Source organism: Oncorhynchus kisutch, linkage group LG11 (assembly GCF_002021735.2).
Source record: "Oncorhynchus kisutch isolate 150728-3 linkage group LG11, Okis_V2, whole genome shotgun sequence".
Lineage (NCBI taxonomy): Eukaryota > Metazoa > Chordata > Actinopteri > Salmoniformes > Salmonidae > Oncorhynchus > Oncorhynchus kisutch.
The window spans coordinates 71,660,879-71,684,482 of record NC_034184.2 but is presented as its reverse complement, the minus strand read 5'-3'; the positions used below and the strand labels follow the sequence as shown (position 1 = coordinate 71,684,482).

General features: G+C 41.8%; 2 protein-coding genes across 4 annotated transcripts; both read right to left on the bottom strand.

The window, feature by feature from the left end:
• Window positions 1-528: 528 nt before the first annotated feature.
• Window positions 529-9,567, bottom strand: LOC109899301 (E3 ubiquitin/ISG15 ligase TRIM25-like). Of its 2 annotated transcripts, XM_031836257.1 has the most exons (7): window positions 8,944-9,567; window positions 8,432-8,527; window positions 7,987-8,220; window positions 7,706-7,865; window positions 7,148-7,309; window positions 6,832-7,031; window positions 529-774 (listed from the first exon to the last, which is right to left on the bottom strand). In XM_031836257.1, exons 1-7 carry the CDS (start codon window positions 9,520-9,522, stop codon window positions 760-762), a joined length of 1,446 nt encoding a protein of 481 aa, XP_031692117.1. In that variant the 5' UTR covers window positions 9,523-9,567; the 3' UTR covers window positions 529-759. The 2 variants fall into 2 exon arrangements, with proteins under 2 accessions (XP_031692117.1, XP_031692116.1); XM_031836256.1 differs by lacking the exon at window positions 529-774 and having other exon boundaries at window positions 6,672-7,031.
• A 2,973-nt stretch (window positions 9,568-12,540) lies between these two features.
• On the bottom strand, window positions 12,541-19,964 carry LOC109900159 (E3 ubiquitin/ISG15 ligase TRIM25-like). Of its 2 annotated transcripts, XM_020495875.2 has the most exons (6): window positions 19,332-19,964; window positions 18,658-18,753; window positions 18,205-18,438; window positions 17,941-18,100; window positions 17,675-17,836; window positions 12,541-15,810 (listed from the first exon to the last, which is right to left on the bottom strand). In XM_020495875.2, the coding sequence occupies exons 1-6, from the start codon at window positions 19,905-19,907 to the stop codon at window positions 15,275-15,277; spliced, it is 1,764 nt and encodes a 587-aa protein (XP_020351464.1). In that variant the 5' UTR covers window positions 19,908-19,964; the 3' UTR covers window positions 12,541-15,274. The 2 variants fall into 2 exon arrangements, with proteins under 2 accessions (XP_020351464.1, XP_031692115.1); XM_031836255.1 differs by lacking the exon at window positions 12,541-15,810 and having other exon boundaries at window positions 17,725-17,836; window positions 18,020-18,100.
• Between the last annotated feature and the right edge of the window lie 3,640 nt (window positions 19,965-23,604).

The following is a 23,604-nucleotide window of genomic DNA, read 5'->3' as shown; positions in this document are numbered from 1 at the left end:
TATGGTAAAGTCCTGCAGGCCCTAGTTTGATCTCCTCTTGATTATCCTCTGGTCATATGGTAAAGTCCTGCAGGCCCTAGTTTGATCTCCTCTTGATTATCCTCTGGTCATATGGTAAAGTCCTGCAGGCTCTAGTTTGATCTCCTCTTGATTATCCTCTGGTTGTAACGGCTTTCTTCCGTCAAAGGAGAGTCAGACCAAAATGCAGCGTGGTGGTTACTCATGTTCTTTAATGGAAGATGAACGATACATGAAATAACTAAATCTACAAAACAACAAACGGAACGTGAAAACCTATACAGCCTATCTTGTGACAACAAACACAAAGACAGGAACAATCACCCACAAACACACAGTGAAACCCAGGCTACCTAAATATGGTTCCCAATCAGAGACAACGAGAATCATCTGACTCTGATTGAGAACCGCCTCAGGCAGCCATAGACTATGCTAGACAACCCTACTCAACCACAATCCCAATACCTACTAAAACCCCAATACAAAAACACACCACAAAATAAACCCATGTCACACCCTGGCCTGACCAAATAAAGAAAGAAAACACAAAATACTAAGACCAAGGCGTGACACTGGTCATATGGTCAAGTCCTGCAGGCTCTAGTTTGATCTCCTCTTGATTATCCTCTGGTCATATGGTCAAGTACTGCAGGCTCTAGTTTGATCTCCTCTTGATTATCCTCTGATCATATGGTCAAGTCCTGCAGGCTCTAGTTTGATCTCCTCTTGATTATCCTCTGGTCATATGGTCAAGTGCTGCAAAGAAGGAACTAGTTAAGCTGCAGCTGGCACAGAACAGAGCGGCACGATTTGCTCTTCATTGTGATCAGAGCCAATATCAGTACTACACTATGCATGCCAGTCTCTGCTGGCTAAGAAAATAAGAAAGACAGACAGCATCACTTCTTCTTTTTATAAGAAAAATTAATGTGTTGAAAATTCCAAATGGTTTGCATAGTCAACTTACCCCACAGTTCTGTCACACACACCTCCTCACACAACTCCCCACAAGATCTTTTCACAGTCCCCAGGTCCAGAACAAATTCAAGGAAACGTATAGTATTATTTTGGGGGCGGCAGGTAGTCTAGTGGTTTGAGAGGTTGAAAGGTTGCTACATCGAATACCTGAGCTGATAAGGTAAAAATCTGTCGTTCTGCCCCTGAGCAAGGCCCTTGTTCCCCTGTGGCCGCCATTGAAAAAAAGAATTAGTTCTTAACTGACTTGCCAAGTTCAACAAAACTATACAGAGACATAAATGCCTGGAACTACATTCCATTTCATACAGTGCAAGTCAACAGCAAACCTGGTTTTAAAGAAATGTATAAAGCAAAACCCCCATGTGTATGTACTGACATTGACTTATTCCATATTTCTTTTGTGTTACAACCTGAATTCAAATTTGATTAAAAAAAAGAAAATCTCACCCATCTACACACAACACCCCATGATGACAAAGTGAAAAAGTTTTTAGACATTTTTGCACATTTATTGAAAATGAAATACATAAATATCTCCTTTACTTAAGTATACACACCCCTTTGCTACGACATTCCAAATTGAGCTCGGTGCATTCAATTCCCTTGATCATCCTTGGGATGTCAGTACAACTTGATTGGAGTCCATCTGTGGCTATGTCAATTGTTTGGACATGATTTAGAAAGAAACACACCTGTCTATATAAGGTCCCAGTGTGTTTCTGGGACAGTGCATGTCACAGCAGAAACTATAACATGAAGTCCAAGGACCTGTCTGTAGATCTCCAATATAGAATTGTGATGAGACATATATCAGGGTACTTAACCATTTCTAGAATGTTGAAAGTTTCCAAGTGCACAGTGGTCTCCATCATTGGGAAATGGAAAAAAATTTGAGCTAGTTGTCCAACCAAACTGAGCCACTGGGCAAGAAGGTCCTTGGTCAGGGAAGTTACCAAGAACACAATGACCACTGTGAAGGAACTACATAGTTCCTTGGCTGAGATGGGAGAACCTGCCAGAAGGACAACTGTTTCTACATCACTTCACCAATCTGGGCTTTATGGTAGGGTGGGCAGATGGAAGCCACTCCTGAGAAAAAGGCACATGACAGCACGCCTGGAGTTTGTAAGAAGACACGTGAAAGACTCTGAGAACATAAGGCAAAAGATTCTGTGGTCTGATGAACAAAAACATTTTACTCTTTGACCTGAATGCAAAGCGCTATGACTGAAGGAAAAAAGGCACAGCTCATTACCCATCAAAAACCATCTCTACCGTGAAGCATGGTGGTGGCAGCATTATGCTATGGGGATGCTTTTCAGCGGCAGGGACTGGGAGACTGGTAAGGATAGAGGGAACAATAAATGGAGCCAATTACAGGCAAATCCTCGATTAAAAACCTGCTCCATAGTGCAAACAACCTTAGACTAGGCAGAAGATCTACATTCCAGCAGGACAATGACCCCAAGCATACAGCCAAAGCAATACTGGAATGACTTTAAAACAAGCCAAAGCCCAGACTTGAATTCCGCTGAACATCTCTGGGAAGACTTGGAGATTGCTGTTCATCGCTACTCCCCATCTAATTTAACAGAGCTTGAGAAAATCTGCAAGGATGAATGGGAGAAAATCCACAAATCCAGATGCAAAGCTGATCAAATCAAATCAAATTGTATTAATCACATGCGCCGAATACAACAGGTGTAGGTAGACGTTACAGTGAAATGCTTACTCACGAGTGCTTACCAACAATACAGTTTAAAAAAATATGGATAAGAATAAGAAATAAAAGTAACAAGTAATTAAAGAGCAGCAGTAAAATAACAATAGCGAGACTATAAACAGGGGGGTACCAGTACAGAGTCAATGTACCGGTTAGTTGAGATAATAGTTGTACCGGTTAGTTGAGATAATATGTACATGTAGGTAGAGTTATTAATCCAGCGCTTATAATTTGTTTCATGTGATCATAGTTTATTAAACCACGTATCTTTTTTTAAATCAGGCAGAATGGTAACTACTGTATCTTACTGTCCTCAATTAATAGCAGCACTATACTCTGCTTGGTGTATGCATGTCCTTAATTGATAATCCTATGTGCATTTATCTCATTACCTTTAAAATGATGAGAGATGCGATTGGGATTAGGTGTAAATCCTAGCTCTGTACTACTCCAAACACCAGTGCTCTGCCTACCTTACTGTAGTCTCGTAAACTATGCATAGTTTGCCACCTGGTGGACTAAACGATCAACACAAATCTGACCTGAACAATACAGCACAGATTTATGGCTGCTTGTTTAAATACATATTGTGAAAATATCAGTTTTACTGAAATATTAAGCACTAATTTATGGTAAAGTATGTTTTTACAAAATGTGAAAAACAGAATAATAATTTTAATTCTATTACTATTTCAACTTATTCTCAAAGACGGGGTTTTATTCATGCCTAACACTGATCATATGTTTGAATTGTATCAAACACATTAGTCGGTGCAAATGAGAAACTACAAAGAGAGTATTTATGATTACAATGTAACAATCTTGTAATTTTATAGCAATGTAACATAACATGGGGACCGCTCTAGTATAGGAGTATACAGGTTGTCAACAATAGGTAGTGTCTTCCATCTATAAGGATCCCATCTGTCTATGATAATTTGATGCTTGTAACGGTCCCAGAGAAGTTGATCCAAATATCAAAGTAACTGGTATTAATGCTCCGAAAATAAGATTATTGAATGTAGCAATACTGTTTGTGATATTAATAGTAATGTAGTAATACTGTTTGTGATATTAATAGTAATGTAGCAATACTGTTTTTGATAGTAATAGTAATGTAGTATACTGTTTGTGATAGTAATAGTAATGTAGTATACTGTTTGTGATAGTAATAGTAATGTAGTATACTGTTTGTGATAGTAATAGTAATGTAGTATACTGTTTGTGATAGTAATAGTAATGTAGTATACTGTTTGTGATAGTAATGTAGTAGACTGTTTGTGATAGTAATGTAGTAGACTGTTTGTGATAGTAATAGTAATGTAGTAATACTGTTTGTGATAGTAATAGTAATGTAGTAGACTGTTTGTGATAGTAATAGTAATGTAGTAATACTGTTTGTGATAGTAATAGTAATGTAGTAATACTGTTTGTGATAGTAATAGTAATGTAGTAGACTGTTTGTGATAGTAATAGTAATGTAGTAGACTGTTTGTGATAGTAATAGTAATGTAGTAATACTGTTTGTGATAGTAATAGTAATGTAGTAGACTGTTTGTGATAGTAATAGTAATGTAGTAATACTGTTTGTGATAGTAATAGTAATGTAGTAATACTGTTTGTGATAGTAATAGTAATGTAGTAGACTGTTTGTGATAGTAATAGTAATACTGTTTGTGATAGTAATAGTAATGTAGTAGACTGTTTGTGATAGTAATAGTAATGTAGTAGACTGTTTGTGATAGTAATAGTAATGTAGTAGACTGTTTGTGATAGTAATAGTAATGTAGTAATACTGTTTGTGATAGTAATAGTAATGTAGTAGACGGTTTGTGATAGTAATAGTAATGTAGTAATACTGTTTGTGATAGTAATAGTAATGTAGTAGACTGTTTGTGATAGTAATAGTAATGCTGTTTGTGATAGTAATAGTAATATAGTAGACTGTTTGTGATAGTAATAGTAATGTAGTAGACTGTTTGTGATAGTAATAGTAATGTAGTAATACTGTTTGTGATAGTAATAGTAATGTAGTATACTGTTTGTGATATAAAGACAGTAGTGGTGTGTGGGTAAAATCACTGAGGAAGCCAAGCCAGTAAAAAAGCCATATTACAACCTGTTGTGATGATAGTGTTGTTTGCTCTATAACCCATTTGTTCATATGCCACCATGATATACAATAAGGCCGTGACAACAAAAAGACAACAGTCACACAGTGGCGGAATAAATTCAACTACACGTACGTTTGTTTCATTACAAAACCGAAGAGCAACATCAAATCAAATCAAATGTATTTATATAGCCCTTCTTACATCAGCTGATATATCAAAGTGCTGTACAGAAACCCAGCCTAAAACCCCAAACAGCAAGCAATGCAGGTGTAGAAGCACGGTGGCTAGGAAAAACTCCCTAGAAAGGCCAAAACCTAGGAAGAAACCTAGAGAGGAACCAGGCAATGAGGTGTGGCCAGTCCTCTTCTGGCTGTGCCGGTGAAGCCCACAAAGCTGTAACAAACAGTTATATCTGCAGTATGGTCAAGCAAGTTAATGTTTTCGACAGTTCACTAAACAACTACTGATTTAGAATCACGGAGTTACCACAAGTCAGCACAAACACAACAGGAGCACCGCCTCTGCTATTCCAGCACCATTTCAATCATCAAATCATCAAATCAATAAGGCTATTTATGCTTAGTTTAATACACTGAAAACAAACTTAATGATATCAAAACAATTTAGTCCAATCAATGTTGCTAAATATCATGTGGCTGTCCATGGTACTGATTTGTGTGTGTGTGTGTGTGTGTGTGTGTGTGTGTATATATGTCTGCGTGTTCACCCTTCTTGTAGACTAGTTGAATGCCAATACCATCCTCCTATCTTTCATGTTGGCAAAACAGTCTATGACTCTGTCATACAGAACACTTTTTGTTTTTGTTGTCAGAGGCTACCTAGCTAAAAAAGGCCGGTGGCACAACCTTTTCATTTTTGGTTAGATCATAATCATTGACCTGTACAGAGAATTAAGCCAAAACCACAATTCCAAATCCCCATCTCCATCCACGGCTTAGGAAAGGGACGATTTAGCAAGCTAGCTACTGCAAGACATCAACACAAGCAGACCAGAAACAGACACGTTTTCGTGAAAATTAGGTGATTTAAATGGTGTGAAGCCAAATATTAACTACCCTCCCTTGGGGGGCGTTTTACTGCACCAGGACAACCCAGAGTTCAGCACATCTCAATGCTGATTGGCAAATTATTTTATCATATTTTTATCAAGGAAGGCCACATGCTTGCTGGCATCGATCAATCAAATGCTACGGCGGCAACATGTTATACTATTTTGGGCAAAACATACTGAGACAGAGGGGCACTGTTTCCCTCACTCAAATTATTTTTCGGTGAGATTCAGCCCCTTGCGAATAGATGGAAAATTATTAACACACAGAGAGATGAATGAGACATTTATTTTAAGCATATGGGGAAGCCTGGCTACCATTGCCGTCCGTGAATACATGCCACGGTATAAAGACAAGGTATTTATATTAACCGTACCTGCCTCTGTTCCTCTCTGGTAGAGGGCTCATGCTGACTGTGGAAGTGGGAGTTTTATACAAAACCCATTTTAGAAAAATGCACTAAGGCAATAGAATCACGATAATTTATGTGCACATTTATTTAAACTTGGTAATACTTCTTAATCTTATAATATGGATCTTTCCAGTCACTATTCTGACCCTTTTGCTTGTCTTTATTCTAAATGTATCACTGTAACTAACTGTAACTCATCACTGAGTCGGTGTCAGTATCTTGAGAGAGGTAGTGACATAGAACCCAGGATAAAGGGGTTGAGTGAAATTGGTCTGGACTCTGTGGAGGAGGGTCATTGTGTCAAAGACACTGTAGAAGGACAGAGTTCCTGCCTTGTGATCCAAGTACATTCCTACTACTCTGGTGGAGCGAGGGACTGGTATGTCAGTCTGTTTATCATTGTGATAGAAGTAGCAGCTAGAGGCACCACACTCCAAACACCAGGACTGATTACTGCTTCTTAACCACTCATTATGTCCTCTCCTGCTTATCCCTATATGAGACAGCTATACAAACCTCCACCCCGGTCCACTCTACCTCCCAGTAGCAGGCTCCAGACAGACCCTCTCTACACAACACCTGGGGGCGTGTGGTAAATCTGTCTGGATGGTCAGGATAAAGCTGGTCGTTATCACTCCATGTCACCTTTCTGTTCCCCTCAGACAGACGCAGCTCTTTATGTGCTGTGTTGGGATCCAATGTGAGCTGACAGGAATCTGAGGAGAAGACAAAACAACAGGTGAAATGTATGTGTGCATGTTTGTGTCCGCATGCGTATGCATGTGTGTGTGTGTTTTTGTACACGTGTATGTACAGTATGTTCTTTCCTCACATTCCAAGAACTCCTCTCTGGTCTTGGGTTCAGGCCTCGTCTTCTGACAGGTGGTGTCATTCCAATGTGATGCTAGTCCTCCAACTGACAGTCCAGACAGAGTTGTGCCAAATGACGGAAGACAACGGGGCTCAGAAGGTCGAACAATGTGGACTTTTGTCACTATGGAAACAACAGGAAATCAAGTATCACTTGTGTACACTGATCATGACATAAACATTACAGCAAGTCAATGGGATAAGTAACTGAAAAAGGTTCTCCATTGAGAACAAACATTCAACCATAAAGTTCACCAAATGTACTGAACTTACTAAGTGGCAGATAGGGTCTCGATTAATTCCGTAGCGTGGAATATCTGCGTTCTAGCGTGAATGGCATTTAAAGGCAATGGTACCGAGTTCGTGGAGACTGCATTCACAGTAAACGCTGCATGTGTCGGCTCAATCGGAAATGACCTTTAAATATCAAGCTCGCTACAACGCAGATTATCTGCTCTATGGATTCAATCGAGCCCTAACTTGCATCGCATATACTGACCTAATACTGTATGTTACCTACTTTTTACATAGATGTTCGCAATTTCCCCAGAGCAGATCTTTTCAACTTGACTTTTCAGCCCAGAGACTGATTTCCTTATATGCTCAAAGGAGACGTGTTGATTGAAAGTGATGCTGGGTAAGGCCTTAGATCCAAGAGGGACATAGAGAGACTGGAAACTCTACAGATGCACGAAACAAAAAAGATTAGAAAACAGGAACAAGATTATTGCTGTGAAAGTTTAAAAAAATAATTTTCAGCAGTAACACCTGATGCTGGGGACAGAGAGTCACTGATATCACCTGGAGGAATTGAATGTTGTCTTCTGTGTTTGAAAGCTTCTCCAACTCGCCCTCTCTCCTCCTCAGCTCAGCCATCTCCTGGTCCAGTTGCTTCAGCAGTCCTTCAGCTCGACTCACTTCAGCCTTCTCCAGGGCTCTGATCAGCTCTTTCACCTCAGAGCGCCTTCTCTCAATGGACTGGATCAGTTCAGCAAAGATCCTCTCACTGTTCTTCACCGCTGTCTCTGCAGAGCACTGTTAGGACAACCCGAAAGAGAGGAGGGGTTGCATTTTAACCAGCCCATTCATTCAGCTCTCATCAGAACCCCAGCAACATGCTCCCTACAGAGGGGCTCAATAGGATTGGAACATATCCGAGCACTGTGCTCCTCACAGGCTCCAGGAATAAGTCACTTTAGAGCGCTAACTGCTAAGTAAATACATGTAAATGGTTAACAACACTCACCTTGAGTAAATACACAGCCTGTCTCACCTCTTGCATCTCATTCTCTTTATCCTGGATTCTCTGTTTGGATTTCTGTTGTTTTCCCCCCACCTGGCTCTGCAGGAAAACACATGTAATTCCATGGTTCATTTGTACAAGTGATTCTGTCTTAATGAGAACAGATCAAACTTTATGATAGGTCAAAGTCTATGCAATATGGAAAAGGCATGCGCGTGTCTGTGTGAGTCTGTATGAGTGTGACCGATCGTGTTCGATCACAGATCTCCTGCGTGCCAGAAAATAGCATTAGCCTGCTAAGCCAAAGCCTAGGCATTAGCTGAAAGAGCCAATGCAACTATTCAGGTCTCAGTAAAGGTAACATCACATGAGTGTGTATATTAGCACAGCTAGATTATTGGGTGTTGGCTGACTTCCTTTTCAAAGCTATGTTGTACAGTAGTGACTAATGTTCAGCAATGAATGGTATTTTCACAGTGATACTCTGAATGAGCGGAATTATAGTTTGTCAATACCTGTCTCTCAGTTCTTTCTGATTCAGCTGAGACTGTATCATGGCCTTTATGTTTATCCATTGTACACAGATAACAGATAAACTGCTGATCAGTATGGCAGTAAATCTCCACCAGTTTGTCATGATGAGAGCAGATCTTCTCCTCTAGTTGTGTGGAGGCTTTGACCAGCTTGTGCTTCTTAAAGGTAGGAGATTCATAGTGAGGCTGGAGGTGAGTCTCACAGTAAGAGGCCAGACACACCAGACAGGACTTGACCGCTTTGAGTTTTCTCCCAGTGCAGACATCACACGCAACATCTCCAGGTCCAGCATAATGGTGAGCAGGGGTACCAGCTTGGAGTCCTGTCTTCTTCAGATTCTCCACCAATTCTGCTAGCATGGTGCTTTTCTTCAGAACAGGCCTTGGGATGAAGGTCTGTCTGCACTGGGGGCAGCTGATCAGAAAACCCATCACATAATCCTGATCCCAGCAGTCCTTAATACAGCCCATACAGTAGCTGTGTCCACAGGGAATAGTCACCGGATCCTTCAGTAGATCCAGACATATTGAACAACTGATTGAGTCCATGGCTGCTGCCATTGTGGTGCACACACTAGCCGAATGATACTTACTTTCGTTGCTCTAGAATTGTTTGTGCTTTTGAGTGGGAACATTCCTGGTTGTACACAGTGTTGTGTTGGACAGACACCAGGAAGAGGGTTGTGATTGGACAGAGGTGGTTAAGGAAGTTCTATTTATAGTATGTGTGTCATGCAACACTCCATTCTCCCAAACTGACAATTCACTCGATACAGACCACTACACCTCCAAGTACATAGCTATAACCAGATTTATTGAGGAAGATTAAAGTGACGATTCAGGAGAACAGTCTGTAGGCAGTAGATGGTAGATCAGGGGGTGACCTGGAGTATGTGAACTGGAGTCCTGGGCTCCCATTTCACTTGGCAACAGTGGCGATCCTCAATGGTCATAGACTTACAGTGTGTTCCAGGGGATAGGTGTGAGCAAGGTGCTACGAGAACATAATGAGTAGTTATTTGTGATGGAATATGAGTTGTAGATCAGTGATTCTGTACAGTTCCTTGCTCAGCTCATCCTGTCAAACTGGTTAGTTAGAAGATAAGAGGGAGGAGAAATGTAGCCTGATATCCAGGCATGTCTGTGCTAAAGATAGCACAAACCCTCTGGTACTCAAGCTAGGAGAAAGGAGGGAGGCTTGCAAACACTGGAGACATAGAAACCCTATTCTCCACATACTGTAGCACAGAAGCAATCGTTTAGTTTAATTGTGGTTGTTGCCAACATAACAATGTGGCAAAACATATTGTGTGGGAAAGCTGTGAAAAGTAGCTTATTTACTTGGGCACATAACCACAAAACTGTTTGGTTGCTCCTCTATTACAAACCCACAGCAATTGTTATGAATTCCCTCTCGGTGTCTGTTAACACCATTTCACAGCCCTCTCAAACCTCTGTAGTAGGAGCCCTCTCCGGCAAGAGTCGGGGTGTCTGCCTGCTGATCTCTGCCCCCTCTGTGACCTGGGGCTCTGACCACTGGTTGGTTGCTAGGGGCCAGTTGTTAGGGCACCGGACATCTGTCCATCCTCGTTACTGCATGTCACATACCATCCTACTCTGTCTTCCTCAAGCAGTGTCAGAGATTGTATTGTGCACAGTATATTCATTAACTCTGTTGTCTGTCCATTACAGAACCACCAATCTATGTCTGATGTATGTCCATAAAGTGCCATTGTGTGTAGCTCTGTGAGGTCGCTTCATCCCCCTCTGACCAGGGGAGGTTCTGTAAGGTCATAGATCAGCCCGAATGTTGAGTCATTCTCAAACAGCAGTGAACTACCAGTTCTTCAGTGAAGCACACTTCTAGGTGAAACTATGACTACAGTAAAATAACGTACTACACATACAGTACCAGTCAAAAGTTTGGATATCATTGGTACTCATTCAAGGGATTTTCTACAATGTAGAATAATAGGGAAGACATCAAAACTATGAAATAACATACATGGAATCATGAGTGTTATTGAGATTGTTCAAAGTAACCACCCTTTGCCTTGATGACACCAAGCTCACTCTTGGCATGCTCTCAACCAGCTTCAACTGGAATGCTTTTCCAACAGTTTTGAAGGAGTTCCCACGTATGCTCAGCACTTGTTGGCTGCTTTTCCTTCACTCTGTGGTCCAACTCATCCCAAACCCTCTCAATTGGGTTGAGGTTGGGTGATTGTGGAGGCCAGGTCATCTGATGCATCACATTCCTTCTTGGTCAAATAGCCCTTACACAACCTGAAGGTATGCTTTGGGTCAATGTCCTGTCGAAAAATCAAATGATGGTCCCACTAAACGCAAACCAGATGGGATGGCGTATCGCTGCAGAACGCTGTGGTAGACATGCTGGCTAATTGTGCCAGCAATGCACCCCCACACCATCACACCTCCTAGATGCTTCATGGTGGGAACCACACATTCGGAGATCCGTTCACCTACTCTGCATCTCACAAAGACACTGTGCTTGAATCCAAAAATCTCAAATTTGGAGCTGAGCAAGGCACTGTACAGAATCACTGATCAATAAATCATGTTGCATCCTAAATAAACATTACCCGCTGGTTGAATCAACTTTATTTCCACGCCATTTCAATGACGTTGAACCAAAGTGGAATAGGTGTTGAATTGACGTATGAGCCCAGTGGGCATGTTCTCGCAGCACCTCGCTCACGCCAATCACCCTGCCAAGGGAAATGAGAGCACATTTCACATATTCCAGTTCTCCAACTGTTCAACCATCGTTCCACCTTGTGACTTTGTCCTCATGAATCGTCATTTTAATCTTCCTAAATAAATATTGTAATAACTATGCATTGAGGTGTGGTCTGTGTCTAGTGAACTGTCTATTGGGTCAGGTTTAGGGTTAGGCTTAGTATAAATCAGTCAAATGTCTTTACAGATGCCTTTTTACAACAGTAGTGGTCACAAAGTGCTTTACTGAGACCTGATCCTAAAACCCCTGAGAGCAAGTAATGCAGATGTAGGGAAACAGTGGCCAGGAAAATCTCCCTGGAAAGGCAGGAACTTAGGAAGAAACCTAGAGAAGAACCAGGCTCTGAGGGGTAATCAGTACTCTTCTGGCTGTGCCGGGTGGAGATTATAAGACTACATGGCCATTTGTATTTGTCATGCATAGGTGTAATAGGTGGCAGGGAAGTCAGGCGCAGGAGAGTCAAATGGAGTGAAAAATTGAGTCTTTTAATAAAGTCCACGGAGTATGCTCCATAACACTAAATGTACATAAACACACAAACATGGGTACGAGGACCCGATGCGCACCTATACAACAATCACACTACACTGACAATAAAACAATCTCTGACAAAGACATGAGGGGAAACAGAGGGTTAAATACACAACAGGTAATGAATGGGATTGAAAACAGGTGTGTGGGAAGACAAGACAAAACCAATGGAAAATGAAAAAAGGATCAATGATGGCTAGAAGACCGGTGACGTCGAACGCCGAGCACCGCCCGAACAAGGAGAGGCAATGACTTCGGCAGAAGTCGTGACAGTATTTGTATTTTATTAGGGATTCCCATTAGTTCCTGCCAAGTCAGAAGCTACTCTTCCTGAGGTCCAAACACATTAAGACACTTACACATCACACATAAAATAATATATAAAATTGTGCATCATATAACACTGTCACACCACCACAACACAAAATGTATGATTTGTATTTGTATTTATTATGGATCACCATTCATCTACTCTTCCTGGGGTCTGGCAAAATACAATTTAAAAACATTACAGTACATTCGTAACAGATTTCACAACACACTAAGTGTGTTCCCCAGGCCCCTACTCCACTACCACATACAGTACCAGTCAGAAGTTTGGACATACCTACTCATTCAAGGGTTTTTCTTGATTGATTTGTACTATTTTCTAGATTGTAGAATAATAGTGAAGACATCAAAACTAGGAAATAGCACATATGGAACTATGTAGTTACCCAAAAAGTGTTAAACAAAGTAGCCACCTGTCACGCCCTGACCTTAGAGAGCCTTATTATTTCTCTATTTGGTTAGGTCAGGGTGTGATTTGGGTGGGCATTCTATGTTTTCTATTTCTTTGTTTTGGCCGAGTGTGGTTTGAGTGTGTCTATCGTTGTCTCTGATTGGGGATCATATATAGGTTGTCATTTTCCGTTTGGGTTTTGTGGGATCTTGTTTTCTGTATTGTTTCTTTGCCTTACAGAACTGTGCGCTTTCGTTTTTAGTCGTTATTTTGCTTTTGGTGTCATCAAATAAAAAACGATGTACGCCTACCACGCTGAACCTTGGTCCGGTCATTCCACAAACGAGAGCCGTAACACCACACTTTGACTTGATGTCAGCTTTTCACACTCTTGGTATGCTCTCAACCTGCTTCACCTGGAATGCTTTTCCAACAGTCTTGAAGGAGTTCATATGCTGAACTTGGCTGCTTGGCTGCTTTTCCTTCACTCTCTGGTCCAACTCATCCCAAACCATCTCAATTGGGTTGAGATTGAGTGATTGTGAAGCCAGATCAACTGATGCAGCACTCTATCAATCTCCTTCTTGGTCAAATAGCCTTTACACAGCCTGAAGGTGTGTTGGGTCATTGTCCTGTTGAAAAACAAAGGATAGTCCCACTAAGCGCAAACCAAATGGGATGGTGTATCGCTGCAGAATGCTTTGGTAGCCATGCTGGTTAATTGTATCTTGAATTCTAAATAAATCACAGACAGTTTCACCAGCAAAGCACCCCCACACCATCACACCTTCTCCTCCATGCTTCATGGTGGGAACCACACATGCGGAGATCATCCATTCACCTACTCTGCATCTCACAAAGACACGGCTGTTGGAACCAAAAATCTCAAATTTGTATTCATCAAAGGACAGATTTCCACAAGTCTAATGTCAATTTTTCGTGTTTCTTGGCCCAATAAAGTATCTTCTGGTCCTTTAGTAGTTATTCCTTTGCAGAAATTAAACAATGAAGGCCTGATTCCATGGTTAGTCTATAGAGACTAACCATGAAGGCCAGTCTCTATAGGTTTTTATATGACCAATCATATCGAGTGGTTCCAATGATGAATTTGACATGAGCCACCCCTCCCTGGTGACTTTCTTCAGCAAAGATAGCTGACAAAACATTACGGGGAGGCAAATGTAAGTAGTTATAACATCATAACGAGTCAAGCCAAATATGTACAATGTACAATTGAGAGGAATATGTTAGCTAACGTAGAGACAAACTGTGCATATTTTTTCTCTGAATAGAAACACCATAATATTAATCAAATTAATTAAGCCAAATTTCTTAAAATTAATCCCATATACTATGTTATTACAAAAAAGGTTTTACATTCTCTGGTAATGCCAATACGGGAGGACTATCAAATGCTTCTCAAGGATGCCCTCTTGTGGTCAAACTAGCAATAACTTGCAGTAACAGAAGAAATGGCTGAGAATTAAATGACGTGCCACAGAATGCTGCGGCAGTACATAAGGTGTGCTTCAGTATGATGTAACTTTTAAGGGAGGAACCACTGTATGTAGAAACTATAATGATACTTATTTTCAAACAACTGCCCTGTTTCTGGGACGCAAATTGCTTTTGACACACAAACTGGTCCCCAAAAAGTCTGTTGAATTTTAGAATCCAGATGTGCCCCTCGAGCCAAAATGATTGCCCACCCCTTTAGGTGGTGATGCAAAGACCTTTACTAATGAAGAGTATTTCAAAGGTTTTCAATTAGCCTTTTTAATCTGCTTCGTTCAAGGGGGAGGGTGGGCTCAGACTGGCATCTGCCTGTGGCCTCCAAATCAAAGTCTGTCCCTAGTGATAGTGATGCACAAGCTAGGTCTATTTTAAACACCGGCTTCTCCTGATTTAGTAGCTTGAAAACACCTTAAAAGCTTGAAAACCCCATTGAAAACCCTATTAGATATTTGCCGAAAGTTTTGAGAAAAAAACCTCAAACTGAACATAGTTCATGATGGTTATATTTTATTTTGGAGTCAAAGAAAATAGTTTCAGTATAGTTTTAGTTTTTAAAACGGGTTTGTCAGCTCGAATCCCCAAGCTGACAAGGTAAAATCGGTCATTCTGCCCATGAACAAGGCAGTTAACCCACTGTTCCCAAGTAGGCCGTCAATGTAAATAAGAATTTGTTCTTAACTGACTTGCCTAGTTAGGTTATGTTTATTTATTTGTTTATTTATTTTTACAATTTAGTTAGTTCGGTTTACTGAATAGTTTTTTCAAGATTAGTTTTTGTTTTAGTTTCAGTTTGCTATAATAATCTTGTTTGGTTTCAGTATATTCACAGTTCTAGAGACAGTGAACCCAGGATAGAGGGGCTGAGTGAAAGTGGTTTGGACTCTGCAGAGGAGGGTCATTGTGTCAGAGACGCTGTAGAAAGACAGAGTTCCTGCACTGTGGTCCAGATACACTCCTACTCTGGTGGAACAGGAGACAGGTATGACAATCGGTTTATCATTGTGATAGAAAGAGCAACCAGAAGCATCACACTCCAAACACCAGGCCTGTTTACTGCTTCTAAACAAACCCTCGTCAGGTCCACTCCTGCTTATCCCTTTATATGAGACAGCTATATCAACCCAGTCCCCGCTCCACTCCACCTCCCAGTAGCAGGCTCCAGACAGACCCTCTCCACACAACACCTGGGGGTAAGTGGTAAATCTGTCTGAATGGGCAGGATAAAGCTGGTCCTTATAACGCCGTGTCACCTTTCTGTTCCCCTCAGACAGACACAGACAGTTAAATGCCGTGTTGGGATCCAATGTGAGCTGACAGTAATCTGAGGATGAAGAAAAAACAACAGGTGAAATGTATGTGTGCATCCAGGTGTTGGTGTGTGTAGTATATGAATGTGCATTGTACAGTCCCAGCTAGCACATTTGGTTCTTTGGAAGCTGTGTGAACGTAAGTTTTTTGTTTTATCATAGCCGGAAGGAAGGGATGGGCAGTTCCTCTTTCTGCTTCGTAGGCAAGCACCATGGTCTTGTAGTGGATGCGAGCTTCAACTGGAAGCCAGTGCAGTGCACTCAGGAGTGGGGTTACATGGTAGAACTTGGGAAGGTTGAAAACCAGGCATTCTGGACAAGTTCCAGGTGGCACACGCGGGGAGCCGAGCCAACACAGAGTTGCAGTAGTCCAGACAGGATATGACAAGTGCCTGGATTAAGACCTGCACTGTTTCCTGTGTGAGGTAGGGTTGTACTCTACTGATCTTGTAGAGCACGAACCTGCAGCAGCGAGTCACTGCTTTGATGTTTGCAGAGAAAAACAGGGTGTTGTCCAGGGTCACACCAATGTTCTTTGCACTCTGGGTGGGGAACACTGTGGAGTTGTCAAACATGATTGAGAGGTCTTTGAGTGGGCAGGCATTCCCCGGGAGAAAGAGCAGCTCCATCTTGTCGAGGTAGAGCTTAAAGTGGTGGGCCAACATCCAAGCTAAGATATCTGCTAGGCACGCAACAATGTGTGCTGCCACCTGGGTGTCAGAAGGTGGGAAGGAAAAAATAGTTCTCAGCGTCAACAAAACTCTCTCTATCCTCTATCTTCTTAAGTGTGTTTATGCTGGCCACGCCCACTAATTGATATTAATGAGTGATTTTTTATGTTGAAATATGGTCTGTTTGAATAGACTATAATAAACAGGTTTGTATAAGTTAAAAAAATTAATCGCAACTGTCCTGGTGGTGTAGTGGACTAATTCCATGAATAGAGAACAGAAGATCATAGGTTTGAGGCTCACTGACACCGTGCCACAATAAAAAATAAATGCATAATTAATGCCTAAGCAAATGACTTTCCAAGGTGTCCCATCTGTGCTTGGAGTTCTAAACAGTTCACCCAAACTGAGCTAGCAGTGTTCTTAAATGTTCTCAGAACGTTATTTAATTACCTTCAAATAATCTAAAATTTCTGTTCTCAGAAAGTTAATAAAACTCCCAGGAAAACTTTCAGGGAACCATAGTAAAACATTCTCAGAACCTCCTGCAGCCTAGTAATTTACATTTTTTTACTTCCATTCTCAGAAGGTTTATAAAACACTCAGTTTTACCGGGTAAGAAATGTATGGCTTCGTTCCCAGAACCAATGGGAAACCAAAAACGTACATTCCCATAACTACCAAGGAACAAAATGTGCTAGCTGGCAAGCACTCATTAAGATCAGGTGTGGCCAACTAGTGGATGCGGCCGACACACCTGAACACACTTATGAACAAGATAGAGTTTTGTTGATGCTGAGAACGGAATGCATATGTTTTTAAATAACACTCATAGAATGTTCTTTGAACTTAATGTTTTCTTGTGGTTTTATGTAAAGTGGCGATCTCGATGTGCCAACTTCTGTTTGGTAGTGTCCGAACCATTTGGGCTACAAACTAACTTGCTCTACGACCCCCACAAGTGTCACGGCACTTGTCTGAAGGCAACCGGTAGCACTTTTTTTTTTAAGAATGAGGAAACATGTAGAAATCCGTATGCTGAACTACTAAAATTCCTACCTAAGAAACATGGTTCTCAGAACATTATGTGCTAGTTGGGTATCCTGCACCATTCTCAGAATACTGTGGAAAGATTGTATGCAAAATAACCATGCTCTCACAAAGCTCTAAGAAACTATGCACTAGCTGGGGTATATTCTTTCCTCACATTCTAAGAACTCCTCTCTGGTTTTGGGTTCAGGCCTTGTCTTCTGACAGGTGGTATCATTCCCATGTGATGCTAGTCCTCCAACTGACAGTCCAGACTGAGTTGTGCCAAATGACGGAAGACAATGGGGCTCAGAAGGTGGAACAATGTGGACTTTTGTCACTATGGAAACATAGGAAATTAAATATATAAACACAGTTCAATACTGATCATGACAAAAACATTACAGAAAGTCGAAGGGCTCAGTAGTTGCCTAGGTTACCTACATTTTACAGAGATCTTGGCAATTTCCCCAGAGCAGATTTTTCCTAATTGGCTTTTTAGCTCAGTGACTGATTTTCTTACATCCTCAAAGAAGACGTGTTGGTTGACAGTGATGCTGAGTAAGTTTTCACATCGAGGAGGGACACAGAGAGACTGGAAACTCTACAGAGACATACAAAAACAGAAAAGATTATTGTTGAGAAATACAAACATTTCACTTTCAGCAGTAACACCTGATGCTGGGGACAGAGAGTCACTGATATCACCTGGAGGAATTGAATGTTGTCTTCTGTGTGTGCGAGCTGCTCCAACTCGCCCTCTCTTCTCCTCAGCTCAGCCATCTCCTGGTCCAGTTGCTTCAGCAGTCCTTTTGCTCGACTCACTTCAACCTTCTCCTGGGCTCTGATCAGCTCTTTCACCTCAGAGCACTTTCTCTCAATGGAGTGGATCAGTTCAGTAAAGATCCTCTCACTGTCCCCCACTGCTGCTTGTGCAGAGCGCTGTTAGGAAACAAACAAAGAGAGGAGGGGTTCCATTTCAACCAGTTCATTCACTCAGCTCTCACAAGAACCCCAGACAACTTGTTCCCAACAGTGGGGCTCAGTGGGAATGGAACATGGCCCAGCACTGGGCTGATCACTGGCTTCAGTTTTACTGTAGTTTACTTTAAAGGGGACTATCTTCTAAGTAAATACATCCAAATGGTCAACAACTCTCACCCTGAGTGACTTCACAGCCTGTCTCACATCCTGTATCTCTTTCTGTCTCTTCTGGATTCTCTGTTTGGTTTCCTTCTGTTTCTCTCCCAGTTGACTCTGGTGTAAAAAAACAAATGTCAGTCCATTGTTCATGTGTACAAGTGACTCTGTCTTACTGAGAACAGATCAAACTTCATGATAGGTCAAAGTCCATGACTTATGGAAGAAAAGTCACATGCGTGTCTGTATGCGCATGACCAATCATTTTCTATCCCAGGTCTCCTGTGTGCCAAAAAAGCACATAAGCCTGCAAAAGTACTCAAAGCCTAGGCATTAGCTCAGGGAAAGGAGATACACATAACTGAATGCATTCAACCGATATATATTTTCCACATTTAACCCAACCCCTCTGAATCAGAGAGGTGACAGTGGCTGCCTTAATCCAGGATTTCCTAAACTCGGTCCTGGGCACCCACCCACCCACCTTGCCGGTTCAGGGACTCAAACCAGACACATTTCAGTTACTGGTCCAATGCTCTTAACTGCTAGGCTACCTGCCAGCCTTAGGTTATTGGGTGTGGGCTAACTTCCTTTTCAATGTCATACAGAAATATATGTGAATAATATTTTGTAATTAATAGTATTCTCACATTGATACTGTGAATGAACAATTATTACAGAGTTGTTGTCCTTACCTGTCTCTCAGTCCTTTCTGATTCAGCTGAGACTGTATCATGGCCTTTATGTTTATCCATTGTACACAGATAACAGATAAACTGCTGATCAGTATGGCAGTAAATCTCCACCAGTTTGTCATGATGAGAGCAGATCTTCTCCTCTAGTTGTGTGGAGGCTTTGACCAGCTTGTGCTTCTTAAAGGTAGGAGATTCATAGTGAGGCTGGAGGTGAGTCTCACAGTAAGAGGCCAGACACACCAGACAGGACTTGACCGCTTTGAGTTTTCTCCCAGTGCAGACATCACACGCAACATCTCCAGGTCCAGCATAATGGTGAGCAGGGGTACCAGCTTGGAGTCCTGTCTTCTTCAGAGTCTCCACCAATTCTGCTAGCATGGTGCTTTTCTTCAGAACAGGCCTTGGGGTGAAGGTCTGTCTGCACTGAGGGCAGCTATAGACACCCTTCGGATCATCCTGATCCCAGCAGTCCTTAATACAGCCCATACAGTAGCTGTGTCCACAGGGAATAGTCACCGGATCCTTCAGTAGATCCAGACATATTGAACAACTGATTGAGTCCATGGCTGCTGACATTGTGGTGCACACACTAACAGACTGAGCAGCAGAGTATTAAAGATGATCATTTCTCAAGACATGTTTGTGCTTATAAGTGGGAACATTTCCTGATGTGTTTACCCTTTGTACCTGTAGGTGATGTGGCATTGGGCAGATTCCAGGAAGAGGGTTGTAATTGGACTACGGTGCCTGTGGAAGTTCCATTCATGGTACGTATGTGTGCCAAGCAATACTCTACACTTCCCAATTCTCTTGACGCAACACCTCAAAGTACATAGTTATTTAAAGATTTATTGAGGAAGATAATAAGGCTCATAAAGGGACAATACAGGAGGACAAAGTCACAAGGCGGCAGGATGGAAAGTCAGGGGAAGATTTTAGAATATGTGAACTGGAGTCCTGGGCTGCCATCTCACTTGGTACTGCAGCAATGGCAATCCTCCATGGTCATAGACTATAGGGTGTTCCAGGGGATAGATGTGTGCAAGGTGCTGCGAGAACATAATGAAAAGTTATTTGGGATGGAAAATGATTTGTAGATCAGTGATTCTGTACAGTGCCTTGCTCAGCCCATCCTGTCAAACTGGTTAGTTAGAAGATAAGAGGGAGGAGAAATGTAGCCTGAAATCCAGGCCTGTCTGTGCTAACCTTCCACTCCTTATACTCTGTGTCACATGACAAGAAGTGACAAGGAGTGGAATGATAGCACAAACACTCTGGTACCCAGGCTAGGAGAAAGGGAGGCTTGCTAACACTGGAGAAATGAGAAAAACCCTAACCTCTATATACTGTAGTAAACAAGTAATTATTTGTTGAATTATGGTTGTTGCCAACACAACACTGCGGCGACATTATAACATGCAAACATTGTGTGGGAGTTGTGAAAGGTAGCCTATTTACTTGCGAATACAACCACCTGATGATGGGCAGATATGTCCAGGGGTTTCGTCGGACAGGGCCACAGTGTCCCCCGACTCCCCCGTCTCAGCCTCCAGGATCTATGCTGCAATAGTCTCTGTGCCGGGGGGCTAGGGTCAGTCTGTTATATCTAGTGTAATTATCCTGTCTCATCTGGTGTCCTGTGGGATTTTAAGTATTCTCCCTCTAATTATCTCTCTCTCCCTCTCTCCCTCCTCTCCCGGTGGATCTGAGCCCTTGGGACCATGCCTCAGGACAACCTGGCCTGATGACACCCGGCTGTCCCCAGTCTACCTGGTCAGGCTGCTGCTCCAGTTTCAGCTGTTCTGCCTGCAGTAATGGAACCCTGACCTGTTCACTGTACGTGCTACATTGTCCCGGACCAACTGTTTTTGTTTTTGACTCCTCTCTAGGTTTCTTCCTAGGTTCCTGCTTTTCTAGGGAGTTTTTCCTAGCCACCATGTTTCTACATCTGCATTGCTTGCTGTTTGGGGTTTTAGGCTGGGTTTCTGTATAGAACTTTGTGACATCTGATGATGTAAAAAAGTGCTTTATAAATACATTTGACTGATTTAATTTTATTGATATGTCTGCAAACAGTCTAGCTCCTCTCTTACAAACCGATGGCCATGAACCAGTAGTTCCTCTCCACAGGGGATTGGATTTAGCTGCACTAATGCACTTAACTGCCAGTTCCCTCTAGATAACATGTGTAATGGCTGAAGGGGTGGTGAATAACAACAGGAAGTATTTTCACAGCTTGGAACAAACTCAGTATATGTATGAGCACAGTGGCCAACAAGGATAGGAACGAACGATTCCGTATTGATGACTTTGAATGTGAAAGGAGTTGTAAATAGTTCAAATGAGACACAGTACTGTATGTGGTCACAGCCTGATCATGACAGGAGAGCAAACAATCTCATCGGAGTAAGTTTTGTATTGATGCTCGCAGAAGGACAGTGTCCGGCTTCATTATCTTCCTCCTTGAAGACATGGGAAGATCCTCTTAATACGGGACTGATGCTCTTCAGCATTGACAGTGCAGGGTGTAATCAACTCTGTGTTTATCCTGCATCCAGAACCCATGAAGAGAAGAGCGTGTGAGTAGAATATGTTATAACTGTTGTGTCGGCTGATGAATCAGCCTGTGAAAACCAGCTTTTGGTATACAGCATACAACTAAGCAGTGGAAAAACGTGGAACGTTTCCTTTCAAGCCAGAATGTTGAATAAAGTTACATTTGAACATACCCTACCGGTTGTCTGTGTGGTTAGTCCTACAGTGGGTCGAATTTTGAAAAAGGAAAGTATTAAATACCGAACTTATTAGAATGCCGGTACTGCATTGACATTTCTATTACTTGGCACATGCGCTAAACCATTTACACACCTGCAACACGTCAGTAAGTATGCATGCATCAGCCTGCATGTCCTTCCGTCTTGTGAACATGTCTTAGGGTCAGGAACAAACACATCTTGATTGCCACAGACAGAGATACGCATGTTGAAGTCGGTTTAATAATACTTAAATGGGGATATTTTGTCTCAAATGTTGACCGACTGAAGGACCAACCCCACGGGCAATTGGCAGTTAGTTCAAATACATATTTGTATTCAACGTTGTTGACAGACGAAACATATTCGTTTTTGTAAATGTGTGCGCCTATGCCGTGCTGTAGTGTTACAAACAGCCACCATCCAGACTTTGTCCATTCCAATTATGTCCATCAGGCGAGCCATCCAACTGGCAAACTGTGACAGCAGCGGAACGCAGTGCAGCACAGGGCCATTCATCATGCTCAGTGGCGCTGTCCGGGGCCACACTTAAGATTCACAGGCATTTGCCGTGGAGGTATGACTTAGTCCGTTAGCAGCGGGCTCGATTGAGATTCCAGTGTTGGCCTGAATATAGGACTCATATAACATTAAACCAGCCTGTATAAAGTAGGCAAAAATAACATTAAACCAGCCTGTATATAGTAGGCATATATAATATTAAACCAGCCTGTATATAGTAGGCATATATAACATTAAACCAGCCTGTATATAGTAGGCATATATAACATTAAACCAGCCTGTACATAGTAGGCATATATAACATTAAACCAGCCTGTATATAGTAGACATACAGTTGAAGTCGGAAGTTTACATACACTTAGGTTGGAGTCAGTAAAACTAACACTCCACAAATGTCTTGTCTTGTTAACAAACTATAGTTTTGGCAAGTCAGTTAGGACATCTACTTTGTGCATGACACAAGTAATTTTTCCAACAATTGTTTACAGACAGATTATTTCACTTATAATTCACTGTATCATAATTCCAGTGGGTCAGAAGTTTACATACACCAAGTTCACTGTGCCTTTAAACAGCTTGGGAAAAAATCCAGAAAATGATGTCATGGCTTTAGAAGCTTCTGATAGGCTAATTGATATAATTTGAGTCAATTGGAGGTGTACCTGTGGATGTATTTCAAAGCCTACCTCAGTGCCTCTTTCCTTGACATCATGGGAAAATCTGAAGAAATCAGCCGCAGAAAAAAAGTGTAGACCTCCACAAGTCTGGTTCATCCTTGGGAGCAATTTCCAAATGCCTGAAGGTACCACGTTCATCTGTACAAACAATAGTACGCAAGTATAAACACCATGGGACCACACAGCTGTCATACCGCTCAGGAAGGAGAAGCGTTCTGTCTCCTAGAGATGAGCGTACTTTGGTGCGAAAAGTGCAAATCAATCCCAGAACAACAGCAAAGGACCTTGTGAAGATGCTGGAGGAAACAGGTACAAAAGTAT